The 16,958-nt window shown below is 57.1% G+C and overlaps 1 protein-coding gene across 4 annotated transcripts; it reads right to left on the reverse strand.

The window, feature by feature from the left end:
* Positions 1 to 4,316: 4,316 nt before the first annotated feature.
* Positions 4,317 to 16,866, reverse strand: LOC311512280 (uncharacterized protein). 4 transcript variants are annotated; one of them, XM_084613416.1, is made up of 7 exons: positions 16,808 to 16,866; positions 14,461 to 15,426; positions 11,181 to 12,289; positions 10,849 to 10,975; positions 8,981 to 9,592; positions 8,326 to 8,483; positions 4,317 to 7,761 (listed from the first exon to the last, which is right to left on the reverse strand). In XM_084613416.1, exons 2-7 carry the CDS (start codon positions 15,089 to 15,091, stop codon positions 7,753 to 7,755), a joined length of 2,646 nt encoding a protein of 881 aa, XP_084469542.1. In that variant the 5' UTR covers positions 15,092 to 15,426; positions 16,808 to 16,866; the 3' UTR covers positions 4,317 to 7,752. The 4 variants fall into 4 exon arrangements, with proteins under 4 accessions (XP_084469542.1, XP_084469544.1, XP_084469543.1 ...); XM_084613418.1 differs by having other exon boundaries at positions 16,804 to 16,857; XM_084613417.1 differs by lacking the exon at positions 16,808 to 16,866 and adding an exon at positions 16,655 to 16,797.
* Positions 16,867 to 16,958: the final 92 nt, after the last annotated feature.

A 16,958-nucleotide genomic window follows, 5' to 3' on the forward strand; every position in this document is an offset into this window, starting at 1 on the left:
TGCAGCCAGGAGTCTTCCCCACAAAGCAATGGGAGAACAGGCAGCAGGGGAAGCAAGGTAAGGCAACTATATCTTTGAGGTTTTGTCCCTGTGTAACAGTCCTGGTGCACAGGAATGCTCCAGGGCCTCAACACAGCCCGGGCTGGGACCAGCACAGCTGCTGGTGGTGCGCTAAGCCAACTCCCACAGCCCAGGACAGCGGAATGGAGACGGGGAACAATCAGAAGCAGGAAGTGTGGGATCCAGCCTCGGGAAAGATGCAGAAGGCTGGGGTGGGTGGCTAACAGAGCCATGAGTGCCATGTGGTGATCCCACTGGGGAGATTTGTCCTACAGTGAGTAGAGATGGTCCCTCATAAGGGATAATATTACAAACATAGGAATTTATAGATGTGCCCTGGAGTTGGGGGTTGGGAACACAGCATAGACAGTGGACACCAGCTGGAGGTGGCTGGAGGGCTGGCTCCCTGTAGTAGTGTGCTACTTATGGTGTACTGAGCATGCTCAGTAACATCCACTGAAGCCACTGCCCTTCACCCTGCCCTTATTAGCCATAAGATTCTGCAGAGGTTTAAAAGGGGCAAAGGGGGCAAATCAGAGCAGGGAGGTGGCCAGGGTCTGAGCAGGGGGCGGAAATTGACTAGTCATGGGGGTCAAGCAGTTGGAAGCAGGGTTAGAAGAGGGGCCAAAGGCAAAATCAGGGAGGGGGAGGAAGGAGCTGGGGTTGATCCCAGGGGTGAGGCACAGCCAGAGGGTGACAGAGGGCAAAACCCTGGCACTGGCAGAGGGGGTAACAGTTACCCCAGTGGACTGAGACACCAGTGGGGGAAAAATACAGTGCAGGGAGCAGAGGGGCTGTTTTATTTCCCCTCCCACAGACAGTATCTCTCAGCAGGGCTTCCCAGCGCTGGCTCTTAAAGGCACAGGCATTCCAATGCCCTTTTCTTAAAGGCACAGGTATCCGAATGCCTAGTCACTGCAGCTCCTCTTTGTCTGATGTAACCTACTGAAGTGCTACAACAGGGGACTTAATTCAGTAATGCCAGGCCTTCCCTACACCACCCCCTCAATTTCACCAACACCCCCCATTGGCCAACTAGTTACATGCAGTGTTGCCAATTTAGTCATTGATTGGAAATTTGAATTGAAATTGAAACATTAGGTATCCATTTGGGCAGCACAGCTCTGTCTGCTGATCAATTTTGGCTGGTTTTGGGAGTTTCTGTATTAAACATTTTTATTATAATTTTTACATGAAAACATAAGAATAGCCATATTGGGTCAGACCAGTGGTCCATCTAGCCCAGTACTCTGTCTTCCAACAGTGGCCAATGCCAGGTGCTTCAAAGGGAATTAACAGAACAGGGCAATTATTGAGTGATACATCTCCTGCCATCCACTCCCAGCTTCAGGCAAACAGAGGCTCTCAGAGCATGGTGTTGCATCCTGGCTAATAGCCATTGATGGACATATCCTCCATGAACTTATCAAGTTCTTTTTTGAATCCTGTTCTAGTTTTGGACTTCACAACATCCCCTGGCTAAAAGTTCCACAGGTTCACTGCCTTGTGTGAAGAAATATTTCCTTTTGTTTGTTTTAAACCTGCTGCCTATTAATTTCATTGGGTGACCCCTAGTTCTTGTGTTATGTAAGGAAGCTTTTCACTTTCTCCGCACCAGTCAAGATTTTATACACCTCTATCATATCCCCTCTTAGTCATCTCTTTTCCAAGCCGGAAAGTCCCCCAGTCTTTTTAATCTCTCCTTACATGGAAGCTGTTCCATACACCTAATCATTTTAGTTGCCCTTCTCTGTACCTTTTCCAACTCCAGTATATCTTGTTTGAGATGGGGCAACCAGACCTGCATGCAGTATTCAAGATGTGTGCATACCATGGATTTATAGTAATAGTGGAGGAGCTTGGTTTACCAGACTGATCAGCAAAGCCAAAGCTGATAAACTATGTGAAAAGGCTGCAAACTGTGAAATCCTCTGGATTGCATCACCATGCAGAAAGCCTTATAAGCCAGTAATTGTCAAAGCCAATTTTAGAAGTACTTAAAAAGAGACTGTTAAGAATGCTGGAGCCACAACACAGTTTATGCAAACAAAATGACTGTCACATCATACTTGCTCTTAAAGCAAGAGATACCATGCACACTACAAACTGGAGGCCAATGTTAAGAGCATTGTCATTTGTTAATCCTGAAGTTGGACACTGGTTCCAACCAAGACCAGCAAATGCTCACTATCTTTCTGCAAGAAACTCAGCTGACTGGTTAGAAGCATGCGGTGCTACAGTGAAAGACTGAGCAGTTGAAAAAGTAAAGAACTCTGTCACCGCATTCAGAAAATCTGCATACGTGGCTGATGAACACACCGATGTAAATCATAGAATAGAATCATAGAATATCAGGGTTGGAAGGGACCCCAGAGGGTCATCTAGTCCAACCCCCTGCTCGAAGCAGGAAGATAAATAGGTGTTGTCACGGACTCACAGGTCGTGCCGACTCTTGGCCCTGTACAGTCCCTGGGGGGAACCCCCTTCAGTGTGACAGCCCTTCTTGGGGATCCACTCTCAGGGATTAAGCCCCTTCACCTCCTGGAACTGCACCTCTCTGAGCCTTTAGCACACCTGTCTTTTGTGTGGGCCCCTTCAGGGAGTCCACTCACTCAGGACCCCAGGTGTCAAGTATTAAGTCACTGCCTATGCTATGTTGATATCAGTGGTAGGTCAGTAGATGAATTTCTAGATGTTCAGGTTATAGAAAACACATTGGCTGCACCTCTGACAGAGCCTGGGCCTGTGCAGAGCCTAAGCTGATCGCCTAGATAGGGGGCAGCTTCCCCTGTATGACCCACACTCCCTAAGTCTGTGCAGAGCCTGGGCCGATCACCCAGAGAGGGGGCAGCTGCCCCTGGTGTGACCCATGCTGCCATAGTTTGCACAGAGCCTGGGCCGACTGCCTGGAGAGGAAGCAGCTTCCCCCGTGTGTCAGCCATGCTGCCTGAGTCTGCGCAGAGCCTGGGCCGATCGACCTGAAAGGGGGCAGCTGCCCCAAGTGTGACCCACACTGCCTGAGTATGCACACCCACATCTGAGAAGAATTAAATGCTTGTCAATTGAACCCCAAACTGATATCTGTTTGTGCATTTGATGGAGCTGCAAACTTCTCTAGAAGACATAGTGGAGCACAAGCTTTGCTCAGAGAAAAGTAACTCTAATCTCTCCAATACACACTACAGAGGCCTTCTACTCCAACTAGTGCTAGTACAAGCTGCAGAATCTTCAAAAGGCATTTAAAAAGCTATATATTTAATGTTTTCATTATCCCCTGTTTCAGGACTAAATGTCTTGTAAAATATAGAAGATGCATTGGGACAGAAGTTCAAATTAGTCCAACCTGGGAAAATCAACTGGCTTTCTCATGAGTGATCCCTGGCTGTTGTCTTAAAATTACTACAACCATTATTGGCGGCTTTGGAAAGTATCTACTGAGATGGGACAGATCTAAGTAGTAAGGCTGGTGGACTACTTTTCCTACTAAATTCAGAGAACACAATCGCCACTCTCTCTTGTAAGTCTACTGTTGAAACCACTTAGGTCATTAAACAATGGCATCCAGGCATCTGCTACAATAGTAATAGATCTCTGTCCAGCACTGGAAGCTACACTTGGATCAGAGTGATATCCATTGAAAATGTACTGGAAGAAGCAAAGACTTCAGTTCAGAAGTTGACTAATTAAGGCACTTATATTAACTGCTTAAATGAAGAAGACAAGAAGTGTTTGTTAAGCCAGCTGAAAAAGTAAAGTACATGGACTTGATTCTTACATCTCTACACAACTACTTTTGGATTCCATCAACCTAGCTTTTACAGATGCCTGTCTTATAAAACACCGACAGTTATGTGGAATGAGGCACTACCAGCAATGGGGCTGCCATATGACCACTACAGAATAGAGAATTTGAACACAGAGTGGAATATCGTCTGATGAACGAATGTAGATTTGATTTCAACTTCATCATCATCATCACTAATGGTTCAACCCAATTTTTGTGCAGTTTCCTGGGATTAAAGAAGTAGGAATTCATCTCTTTCTACTCCCAGTCACAACAGCTACAGCTAAGTGTTCCTTTTCCTCATTGAATAGAATTTTGTGTTCTGAAAGAAATCGCCTTCTGCCTGATCATGAGCATATCATGAAGGACTGAAAGTACCTGACACGAGAAGCCACCAAAAATGAAAGCACTGCATTCGAGAAGGTCATTAACAGAGTTGTGAAAAATTATAACAAACCAAGAAGGATGTAGATATAGTGCTTCATAGTAGGCTTGTATAGCCAACTTTAATTGGTGTTATGATTTAAAAACGAGTTAAATCTAATAAAATGGTTGTGAAACATTTTTCAGTTTTTACGATGGTGCCATATAGCCCATCTTTGCCCTAAAAGTCTCACCCCTCATCAGTCCTCCCCCTGTATTTTTGAACACACCCCCTAATTTCAATTTCTGTGGAAAACACTGCAGTAAAACATTTTTTCTGTGCGATATTTGTTTATATCACATTCTGTCAGTTGCAATATTCAGCATCAATTATCCTCCTAATGTAAATAGCAGGGTAGGTTTGTTGATTTTGCTAAGCTGCTTCCATGGGAGAAGCCTGAATGGGGCCAGGGGTTTCCCTCCATGCACTCCTCCTGCCTGCAAGCACTGTCCCCACAGCTGCCATTGGCTGTGAACAGGGAGCTGTGGGCAATGGGAGCTGCGAGGGTGGTGCTTGCAGAGGGGCAGTGCAGAGAGTCACATGCTGTCCAGCTCCCTTTCCCCCCAGAGGCTGCAGGGGCACATTGGTGCCTTCCGGGGATGGCAGGGGGCCATGGAGGGGCTTGTCTGTGCTGGGGGGCAGTGTCCCAGAGCAGTGAAGCCATGCAGACTTCATATGCCTGCTCGGAGCTCTGGGGAATTCCTGCAGGGGGCACCCCCGCTGAGCACCTCCACGGCTCCATGCCCATCGCCGTGTGTTGCAGTCGCCCCCCGCAGCTGTTCTGGGAGCAAAGCAGCGGTGGAGGGTTGGGGGAAGCAAAGTATTATCTGAGAGTGGAGAAATAGTTCCCTCCCCGCACTTATGTGGACCAGCCCCACCACGCCTGGCAAGGCCCTTCTGCACTACACCAAGGTCTACTGCCCCACTTGGCTGGGCTCCACTGGGCCCTCCTGCCCTGCCCAGTTCCACCCCACCTGGGGTCAGAGTCAGACGTTACCCTGCTGCTGGTTTGGAGAAACTCCCCCTCACCAGTCACATCTCCAACTCCTCTACTCCTGTGAGGGGGTTAACAGCCACCAGTTAGCACAGTACTAGGGTGTTTCCCTCTGGCTGAACCCAAAGAAGTGTGTTTGCCATGGGGCCAGTCCAGCCAGGCATCCTCTGGCTGTGAAGCCCGGGTGGGCCAGAGGGGTGCTACAGGCCTGCAAGAGCATCTCTCTGCAAGAGGCCAGGCTGGCACAGTAATGACTGGTCCTAAACTCTGCCCCATGCACCTAGAGCCAATGTCCCAGTGCCAGGCAAGCAGGAAGCAGAGCCCTGGGCCAGCACGCTCCCTCCAGCACACCCTAACCCAGGCAAAGGCCCCAGGAAGGAATGTGTCGGCTGGACAGCTGCTGGCCCGCCTCCGAGGCAGCCAAAGTGTGGCACTAACCCCAGCACAGCCTGAGAGCCAGGTGGGTGTGTCCTCTCAGCTCTGAGCCACTTGAATCTCTTCTGCAGCCACAAGGGAGAAGTGACCTGGGCTGGAGAGAGCTGTAACCAAAGGGGCTCTCTGATGTTCCTCTGGGGGAGTCTGAGGGGTCCCTTCCCCCTATCTGCCCCACACATGGGTGATGCTCCTCTGGCACAGGGAGCCAATGGCATCCCTGGAATAAATGTGGTGCATTCTCCCATGCCACCACAGACCAGTCACTTTTAATGGGCAGGGTACTTGACTGGCTAAGGTTCTAGTGGGGTGTTCTGGGGGCTCTGGCCATGTGCTGGGGTCCATGCTCGTCACTGCAGGGGCCTTGGTTTGCAAACACCCTTCAAAGTCCATTCTCAATGAGGCCTCATGGTTTTGTTCCCACTCACTGCACTGCTGAATAGATCCCACTTTTACAACCTCCCTCAAATTGAATAACAAACGCCCCCCATGGCGCTGGCGGGGATTTCCCAGCCTTCCACCTAAAACAACATCCCAAAACACCCACCATGCCGCTGGAGGGATTCCCCAGCCTCCCCACTAAGCCAACGTCCACTGAACCACTGGGGGGGCGCGGGGGGAATTTCCCAGCTTCACCACTAGCAGTGTCCGAACCACCTGCTGTGCCACTGCAGCAATTTCCCAGCCTCCCCCCAATGCGGCCTCCAAAACGCCCGCTATGCTGGGAGAGGGATTTCCCAGCCTCCTGGCTAACACATCATCTGGAACCCCCCACCATGTCGATGGAGGGATTTCCCAGACTCCCAGCTAATGCAGCCTCCAAAATGTCCACCATGCTCCTGGAGGGATTTCCCAGCCTCCCCGTGAACACAGGCTCCTGCTTCTCTGCTCTGAAAAACATGACAGAGACGACACCACGTGTTGGTGGGCCATGCTTAACTCGACAGGCTCAACAAGCACCAGCTGAGTGGCTGGTGGGGGATGGATTGGCATGGAGCATGGTTAATTGGCAGGGAGAGGAGGAGAAGCAGCAGAGAGCCAGGACCCCTTCCCCAAGTCATCTGCTTTAATCCCAGCCCCTCAACCATCGGGGTCATCAATACCAAGGCCAGAAGGGATCATTGTGATCACCTAGTCTGGCCTCCTGCATTGCTCAGGTCACGAATGACCCCAACATTAGCCCTAGAACAAGAGCGTTTAGAACAGCCCATCTTGATTTTCAATTGACAGCAAGGGAGGAGCCACCATGGCCCTTGGGAAACAGTCCCTTGGATCTTTACTGTCACATTAAAAACTGACACCTTATTTCCAGGATGAATTAGTCCAGCTTCAACCTCCAGCCCCAAAATGGTGTTGGACCTTTCTTGGCCCTCTGCACAGTCCATTGCTGTAGAGTTGTTCCCCACATAGGTACAGACAGGCAGGGCTCAAGTCACCCCTGAACCTTCTCCTGGTTGAACTAACTGGACACTCCCCTGACAGGCTCCCTCCCCCAGCAGCGGCCAGTGGTGCACTCTGGCTGGGGGCTTCCCTCACCAACTGGGTGCCCAGAAAGGCAGGCTGGGTGCTGAGACCATGCCCTGCCATACCCAGGGAGATCAGGATGAGCCATGGTGCACTCGGGAGTCCCTGACACAGCCACTTCCTCCCATTTGCAGGCACCACGTCCCCGGGCCTGGAGCTCTGTGCATTGCTTTATTGAGACCAACCTGAGAAGTGAAGGGGAAGTAGAGGGTTTTGGGGACATTGTATCAAAAAGCTAGCGGAGTAGGAAAGGCTCCCTGGAAAGCCCAGTGATGAGACGCCAGCTCCCCTGGCTCAGCACAGGCCCCGCTGGATCCAGCTCCCAACACCCCCAGGCAGTCAGCCCAGTGCCCCATAGGTTCTGTCCAAGGCCTCCCTGCTGCAGGCTCTGCCACGAGTATGGGGCTTGATGTTAGCAGCTCTGGGATCTAGTGGGAGGTTGTCACCTTCTCCCTGGGGCTGCCGACGCTGCTGCTGAACGTGTGGGCTCCTTGGCGGTGGGCCACGGCCAGCTGCTCATCAGGCACTTGGGCTTCAGGAGAGCTGCGGGGAGTGACAGAGTGAGAACAGGAGTTGCCAAGCCTAGCCCATCAGCCCCCCGCTGGGCACTGGGGTCAGGTAATGAGTGTATCCCTGGTCATCATGCTCAGAGCCCTGCATCCACCAGCCACCGTGCATGTCTCTGGGGGGAGACCGGCCCATGCTGCCGGGGGTCTCCCTGGCAGGGGAAGTTGATGATTCTTGGAAGCAATTGGAAAATTTTCTGTCAAACCACTGGAAATTCAGAGGAGAAAAGTCTCAAGCCCCTTGGCAGCAAGGGGCTTGGCAGATACCTCCCGGCCTCATGGAGTCTCATGGGCCCTCTCAATGCGCCTGGAGGGCGGGTTACTGTGGCACCACCATGGCCCTCCCAGGGGCTCCCCAGGCTGTGCAATGGCTGCTGGCCCTGCAGCCCAGAGGGAGAGCTGAGGCACTGAGGTCAGAGCCAGTACAGCAATTTGTGCACTATGGTGCCTTGCGCCAGGCTGGCCCCTGGCAGCCTTGTGCCCCAGCGTGCTCCTGCTGGGCAGGGCACCAGGGCAGCTGTTTGTCTGGCCAGGCACTTACATGTGTCTGTTGGGGTACAGCCATGCCGGGGCTCTCGGCCGCACCCCAGGGGGGTTTGTTCGTTGTCGGCCTCCTGTCGTTCAGGATGCGCGAGATGGTGCCCAGGGCCTCAGCCAGGCCCTGCAAGTGGGTGCCGCTCAGCCCGTACAGGGTGGAAGCTGCAGGACAAACACGCTGCATGGATCTTGCCCCGTGGCTGGGAACAGAGCCCAGTCCCATCAGCCCTGGGAAACAGCCTACTACTGCTGCCTGCTGATGAGAACCAGCAGATCGCTCACCATGCCCTGCTCAAATACTGGGATAACCACCCGCTACCACTGCCTCCTAATGGAGATACTCTGTTAGTGCATGTGCCAACTTGGGGCTGCGATTCTGTCTCTTTATGGACTGCCCCAGTGGTACCCCTATGGAGTAAATCTCTGAGCTCAGAAACCCAGGGCTGGGCCTTTGGCACCAAACTCACTCCCAACCTTGGCAACAGTGTCAACCTGGGCCTGCTCACCAGAGGTGCTGCCTCTTCCCTGTCCTGGCCTAATGGGCCTGCAGCTGCTGAGCCCCTCTGGGATCTGTTTGCTGCTGTCAGGCCCTGGCTGGTGACAGAGCAGCCCCTGATGGAAGCCTTGACCCCATGGGCTCCCCAGGGACCAGTGCCTACCTTGGGTGATTCTCAGCTCCTCCCGCGTGGCATCCAGATCAGCCCGCAGTACCGTGCAGCTCAGGCAGCGGGGCTGTGTCCCCAGACATGCTGTACCGCCCTCCGGTGCCCTGTCTGTGCTGCCCTCTCTGTCCCATGGGGAGTCCAAGGACGTCTCCAGGAGGGTCCCGAGCACGGGGCCATCCAGCTCCGGGGATGCACAGCCAGCGCTCCTGGGCAAGGCGCCGCAGGCCCTGCCGCCCTTGGAGCCGGTGCGCTCCATCCGCACGAGGCTAGCAGGTATCTGCTGCTCACATGGAGCCCCATTCTGAGCCTCTGAGATGCTGCTGCCCCCTTGAATGGTGGCTCTGCCCTGTAGCACGCCGTCCGTCCCCACATGCCCTCCTGGGCCAGCAACGCATAGCTCAGTCGCCTTCCCAGCTGCTGGGCGTGGCACTGGGGCAGTGTTCTTCTCTGCTTGCTGCAGGTGCCCAGCGCTCTGCAGCGGCTCTAAGCCATTCTCCACTTGCTGTCCCTGCCTGGAGCCCGCTCTGTTGCGCAGGGGCTGGGGAGCAGCTGGCTCAATCGCCCCCAGGCTTGGTCTCCGCACCAGCGGGGCACACGGCGTGGCAGCTGGGAGAATAAATCACCAAGAGTTATTGCTCGAGAGAGACAGGGTCCAGTCCGGGGCCAAGGGGTTGGGCATCAGGGAGCTGAGTTCATCTCGGCTGTGCCCAGACCTTGGGCCAGTCACAGAGGGTCACTGGCCTCAGCTCTGTAACGGGGATGAAAGCATGGCCCTGCCTCATGGGAGAGTCAATGCAGGAGACTTGGGACCTTCACACCACACAGGAACCGCCTGGAAAGCCCAGACCCCGGCAAGCAGGTCTATGGCACTCTCCTCTCCCTCAGCACCGGGAAGGACTTAAGACACCAGGGTTTCATTACAGGCGGAGCTGGCAGCTCCCTCTATAGCTATAGTTGCCCAACACTTCTCATTACAGGACCCTGTTTTCAGCTGCATGTATCTTTGCCAAACTGCAGGTTTCCGGGCTGGGGTTTCCTTGCAAGCTGCCTGACTCCCGCTGAATCCAGCGGGAACCGTTCAACCCTTTCCAGAAACGAGAGTGGGAAAACAGCCTGCTTCGCTCAGTTACCGAACCGGCCATAATATTCACATTGCTCCTGAGCATAGGGTGCCAGAGGTCCTAAGGCCAGAGACTGGGTAGGGGGTGCTGGCCCCAGGGAGGTGCCTTTGGCTTTTTCTATGAAACCCTGCTCACGCCCAGCCACATCTGAGCCTCTAGAAAGTGTCAAGTTTGCACATGCTCAGTAGAGATCTGTTAGAACTCAGTTGCTAAAATTACTGAACATTCCAGTTACCTCAAGCACACTCCAGCCTTCCATACGACCAGCCTGTGCATGCTCCATCCCCTCGCATGACGGAGCACGTTTCAGCACCTTGAGCAACCAGCCTGTGCATGCTCCATCCCCCAGAGCACACTCCAGCCCATGTATGACCGGCCAGTACACTCCAGCTGCAGCGGTAAGCAGGACTTCCCTTGCTATAGCTGCTGCAGGCTGCCAGAGGCACTGTGGCTCCAAGCTCCAGAACGGAGAGCAGGGAGACATCTCCCCATTCTGTCTATGCTCCAGGGCCTTCAGCCTCAGTACAGTGACAACTACTGCAGCCTGTATTGGGGCAGAGGAGCAGGTTGGGTGCTGAGGGCACACCCAGCCAGCATGGGGGTGAACTCAGGGTATCTCCTGCTAGTCCCCCTGGGACCCACCCAGGCTGAGCCCCCAGAATCCAGAGACCAGCCCTGCGCTGGAGCCCAACCAGCGCTTCAGAGACAGCCGGATCCAGTGCTGGGGAACGGAGGCCTCACCCAACAAGCCGCAGTTCCAGCCGTTCTCCTGCCCGCTGGCCCTCTGGGGCGCCCTCTGCCGCTCGGCCGGCAGGGCCCGCTGCGCTGCACCGACATCCCTGGCCCCTTCCTGGGCTGGCACCCGCGCCTGAAACAACAGGTGTCTCTGCTTAGTGCCAGCTAGTCCAGGCACTGTCCCCAGCACCACACGGGCCCATGCTGTGGAGCCACAAAACGTCCCCTGCACCAAGGACCAGGCACAGGGCAAGCAGCAATCCTGGTGCCATCACCCCCCACACCACTCTGCTCCCAGGGGGCGAGGCCATGGGATGTGCAGCATCCCACGTGCTCACCTGGGGCTGCCATCCGGGCTTCTGGGGAACAAGCTGGAAATCCTCTGCCAGGGCCACGGCCTCCTGGCCGCTCTCTGGGCCACGCTCCCGCACCCAGCTCTGCATTTCCTCAGGCAGGAGGCTCAAGAACTGCTCGAGAACCAGCAGCTCCAGCACCTGCTCCTTGGTGCGGGTCTCTGGCTGCAGCCAGCGATGGGAAAGTTCCCACAGGCGGCCGTAAACCTCCCGCGGCCCTTCGGCGTCCTGGTAGCGGAAGCCCCTGAAGCGCTGGCGCTGCGTCTCTGTGTCGTGGCGGCGCAGGACAGCTCCCTTCACCTTGGCACCGTCACTGGCCTCACTGGCATCCAGGCTGGCGTGGGTCTGTTGGGCTTCCCCGCCGAGGGGAGGGAGGAGTCGGGCTCCCCGCAGGCCTTTGGGCCCCTGGCAGGTGTCAGTCACTCGTCTGGAGGAGGTGAGATCAGTCTCATTCTCACCCCCTTCTCCATCTCCCCGTGAGGCCAGGGGGCCCAGCAGCCCCTCCCTACACCGCTCACCCCAAGGCTGCTGCCCATTCAGCGGTTGCTGCGGCACCAGCCAGCGCAGGATCTCATCTGCCGTCCAGTACTGCACGGCTGAGGGTACTTTCCCTGCTCGCTCCAAGGCTCCCGCAGGGGCGGGGCCGGCTGTCTCAGCATCCTGCCCCTTGGCCTGCACTTGCACTGCCTGCTCCAGTAGAGTGTGGAACTGGAGCCCAGCTCCCTCCCGTGCCACTGGCTCTGGCTCCTGCAGTGGGGGTGCGGGCTGGGCCAGGGCCCCCACCATCTCCAGCTGCTTCTGGAAGAGCTTCTCCAGGAGCTGGGCCTGGAACTCCCGGTCCTCCTGCCGCATCTCCCGGTCATGCTGGATGAACTCGGCCAGGCTCTGCCTCTCCTCTGCCCTCCAGGCGCCAGCACGCCTTGTCCGCTTCAACTCCAGCTGGCTGCGCCCATGCTTCTGGGTGGGGCCCCGTGCAGTCTCCAGTGGCCCATCCTCCCGCGCTTTGCGCTTTCTGGCCCGGAGGTGCACGAGCCGGTCCAGCGCCGAGACCAGCTTCCGGGAGGCCAGTTGGGGCTCCACCGATGCCGATGGGTCTGGAGAGAAAAAGAATGCAGAGTAAGGGCCCACAGCACACCTGGCTCGGCACAGACCCCGTTGTATTGGTATGGCCCACCCCTGCAGCTCCCTTTACTGTACAGCGTCTGCTCCCAGTCAGGCTGGGGCACCAAGAGCGATGGCGCATGGAAAGAGGGGCACAGTGCTACCCTCAGATGAAGCCGATGGTGCCCAGAACAAGGAGAGGGAAACTCAGGACCGCTTTCCCCCTGTGGGCAGGCAGAGGAAGGCCCCAGACACCAGGCACAGTCCAGTTGGGCCAGGCAGGGTGGCGGAACCATGCACACAAGCCAAGTCTAGTTTCCAAAGCATGCCAGGCCCTGGCACACTGAGTGACGATGGCCAGGACAGGAGAAGCACAGCCAGGCTGGATCGGTGCTAACACAAAGGGCTCGAGCTCCATGGCTTGCAGACAAGAGAAGACTGGGACTGGAGAGTAATGGAGTGGCCTTGGTGTGCCAGGGCTAATTGGTGCCAGGGTGACAAGTGGCTCTGTTCCGCCCATGCCCCCTTCAAGGCCTGCTCACAGAGACTTGGTGGGGGCAACAATACGGATCCCCGGGACTTCTAGGGAAAGGCTTCAGCCCAGAGCCTCTGCCCGCCACTGGTAAACCTTGTTAGTATATAGGTCTGTTTGTTACCCTAGGCTAGACTTTGGGTTTGACTTTTTGATACTCTTATGCTAAAATGTGTAAACAAGGGACAAAGACACTGATATTGCTTCTGCCTAGTCAGCTGGATTTGTTAGTACAATGGGAACAGGTAAGAGCTGTTAAAGTGTTACTCCAGAGCACACTAAGATTGTCTCAACCACTATTTCAAGGCAAAGTCAAGCAACTAGTCGGGAGGGGCAAAGGGGCTTGGGGGGTGGGAGGGGTATAAAGCACTAAAAGACTAAAGAAATGTGCATCCCTGACCAGAGCACAACCTCACTCCTTACCCCTCCCATGGGGTACAAAAAAGGGGTGGGATGAAGACCCCAGACACAAAATGGAACATGACCCTAAGTTGTAAGGGCTGGGAATGTGAGCATGCATTGCAGGTATATTTGGGCTTGCTAAGGAGGAGGTGGGAAATGCGGATTAGGGAATGGGGACACAAGCAAGGCTCTGCGGTGTCAGAGCTGGGAACGGAACACTGGGAAACAGACTCTGCTGGTGTGTAGAGCTATGGATATGCTTATTTGGAACTAATCCCAATAGACATCAAATTACCTGCACTTCGGACTTCTGATTTCTGTCTGCGTGACAAGAACCAGAGGAGAGCGTGAACGGAAAGCCCTCTAACAAACCTCAGGGTCCTCTGAGACACACAGACCCCAGCATGCTCCTGGGAATTCCCGGCCAGCACTGCGGGACCCCAGACTGATATACGAGACCCTGCTCTGTCTTCCCCTTGCTTGTATGTCCCTTCCCATCCCCCACTGGTCATCTCGTTGCTCCACTTTGACCCCAATCATGCTGCAGTGGAAGCCTGACAGGCCGAGATGGCCCAGCCAGCTCTGCCAGCCTGTGAAAGACAGGAAAGGAGAGGGGCCTGCTAAGACCAGCCAGGTGATGTCCCCCACCAGGGGTATGGTGAGCCAGAGGCTGGAGAAGAGCTGTGGTGGCTGATTCACCTGCCCAGCTCAGCCGCCTGCCTGCAGCTCCATCCAAATTAATGTAACAGTTTCCCTCCTCCCCCCGCGTTTCTCTTCAGATGGCCTGGGGCTCCCTCTCCTAGCAGTAGGGGACTGGGTCCCTCGGAAAAGGACGTGGCCCCAGTGCTGTGGGGGAGGGCCCCTGTGGAGAGCTCCCAAGAGAACCAGGCCAGGCGATGGCAGCGAGGTTACCCCACCCCCTCTACAGAGTCCCCTGGGCTAGGCACCTTAGGGGGAGCAGGGCTTAGCTGCACCAGCCCACAACAGGGGCAGTTTGTGGCCCCATGGAGCTCTGGTCTCAGCCTGCCTGCAGTTGTGGGACCCAAGGACCCCAGCTATGTTCCTACCCTGGGCCATGTTCCCAGCCACGAGGCCCTGACACAGAACTGCTGCTTGCCAGGATGGCAAGATTCTGGCATGGCTAGGACTCCAGGAACCAGGGCCAGTGGGCAGGGTCGGGCCCCTGGTGTGGCACCTCCCAGCAACCCGTTGCCAACAACAGGGGCTTACCAGGCTCAGGCAGCAGTTCATCTGCGGACGCCTCTTCCTCCTTCACCTGCACGGCCTGCACCTCGCCCAGCAGGGCTTGCGCCTCAGGGAGCACGTAGCCCAGTTCGTCAGCTCCCTGGCTCTCTGAGGCTGCAGCTTGGGACCCCCAATGGTCAGAGGCCGAGGCCTGGGACTCCCAGTGCTCAAAGGCAGCAGTGGCTTGGGAATCCCATGGCTCAAAGGATGGTGCTCCCCAGCTCTCCGGGGCAGCTGTGCCCTCCTGCCTGTCTGGGGCGCCAGGCCCCTCGCCACTCTCTGCCAGGAGGCTGGAGCGGGTACTGTCGCAGCGCTGCATGATCTGGTCCATCTCCTCGTAGAATGGGCAGCGCATGGGCGGCCTCCCGGCTGCATTGTTCTCTTTGGCCTTGCGATATGTCACCTTGAGGCCTTTCATCTTCTCCCGACACTGGTCCCCGGTGCGATAGATGCCCAGCTCAGCCAGGCGCTGGGAGATGCCATCATAGACAACCCTGTTCCTGCCACGGGAGCTCAGGTCATGTGAGGTGGCCGCCTCCGCCCACAAGGCAATTAGCACTTTGATGTGATCAGCTGGCCAGCTGGCAGCCCGTTCCTGAGGTTTGTCCCGACGCATCGCAGCAGGCGGTGGCTGGACCCGTGGAGGATCCCTAGGGAAAGGTTCTAGTGCCCAGCACCAGGCCAACGCAGGGACCTCACAACACGACACACCACGACCCAGCAAAGCCAGGCCGCAGGCCTGTGCTCTTTGCCCCTACTCCAGGTGTCAAACTGCACAGGCTGGCCCCAGGGTCCTCATGGACCAAGGCTAGGGAACACCAAACACAGGAAGTCCCTAGCACAGGGCTGGTGGTTCCTGATCCTCAGATTGGTATCAGCCCCAGAGACGCTACCATCGGTGCCAGTGCCACGGACACAAGCAGGACAAGGAGAGTGGCAGGAATGAGCGTCCTGTACAGAGCAAGAGAGATGATCAGTTTGCAGTTGCTGCCCGTTGCAGGCTCTGCTCACCAATGGCCAGGCCAGCCCCCTTAGGTGCAGCCATGCGGGCCCCAATGTGTCAGACCGAGTGGAAGAGGGGAAAGCTCGTATGGGGCCAAGTGCTGCGGAGCAAGGAGCCAAGCTTGGTGGGTCGGCGAGCTTGGTGCAGTGCCTAGCTCCCTTACCTGAGAACAGACAACTGCCTGCCCCCTCCTCACTTAACCCAGCTCCCTGCCTCACAGCAGACAACTCCCTGGCCCGCAACTCAGCTCCCTGCTCCCCAGCAGAGTCATCCTCCACTGTAACCCAGCTCCCTGCCCCCAGCACAGACAAGTCCAGCCCCCACACCCGTTGCCCAGCTCCCCGGCCCCAGCACAGACAGGTTCAGGTCCAGCCCCCGCACCTGCCGCCCAGCTCCCCGCCCCCCAGCACAGACAGGTCCAGGTCCAGCTCCTGCACCCGTCGCCCAGCTCCCTGCCCCCCAGCACAGACAGGTCCAGGTCCAGCTCCTGCACCCGTCGCCCAGCTCCCTGCCCCCCAGCACAGACAGGTCCAGGTCCAGCTCCTGCACCCGTCGCCCAGCTCCCTGCCCCCCAGCACAGACAGGTCCAGGTCCAGCTCCTGCACCCGTCGCCCAGCTCCCTGCCCCCCAGCACAGACAGGTCCAGGTCCAGCTCCTGCACCCGTCGCCCAGCTCCCTGCCCCCCAGCACAGACAGGTCCAGCTCCTGCACCCGTCGCCCAGCTCCCTGCCCCCCAGCACAGACAGGTCCAGGTCCAGGTCCAGCTCCTGCACCCGTCGCCCAGCTCCTCACACCCCAGCACAGCCGAAGGCGCCCGTGTTCCGAGTCCCGTTGGGGGCTCTCTCTCCCCGGCCCCTGCAGGGCCGTTGCTTTACCCCCGAGTACCCCGCTCTGCTCCGACACAGAGGAGCGGGCCGTTTCGCAGCCAGGTGGCGCGGGGCACGGCTACGCGAGCAGAGGCCACTGGGCCTGGAGGGCCCGCCCGGAAGTGGGGCAAGCCGCGCCCGGCAGCCCAGCGGGACTCACGCGGGGCCAGGGCCCCGCGGCTGGGGCCGGCTCCGGCCCGGGGCTCGCGGGGAGGGCAAGGGCTGGCCGGCCCGGGGCGGGCGGAGGGAGCCCGCTCGCCCGGAGCCCTGGCGCCTGGCCTGCCCGGGAGGGCGAGGGAGGAGTTCCTGCCTTGGCCCGGGGCACTGTCCCCACCGCGGGAACGGGACCAGGCCAGCGGCTCGCGGGGGGCGATCGGCCCCTGCGGAGCCGCAACAGTCCCGGCCGGGGCCTGGCCCCGGAGCCGCCCGCCCGCCGAGCTTGGGCAGGGCAGGACCCACCTACCGCAGCCTGAGCCCGCATGAGCGGGGGGTCATCGCCTGCCCCGGAAGCTCTCAGCAAATGCCGCCGCTGCCAGGAGACCACCCGCTATTGGCTGACCAGTCATGAAGGAGAGGGAGCGTCGATTGGCTGATCGAGCGGCCAGTCAGGGTGC

The sequence above is a fragment of the Lepidochelys olivacea genome (assembly GCF_965140295.1).
Source record: "Lepidochelys olivacea isolate rLepOli2 genome assembly, chromosome: 24".
In the NCBI taxonomy this organism is placed as follows: domain Eukaryota; kingdom Metazoa; phylum Chordata; order Testudines; family Cheloniidae; genus Lepidochelys; species Lepidochelys olivacea.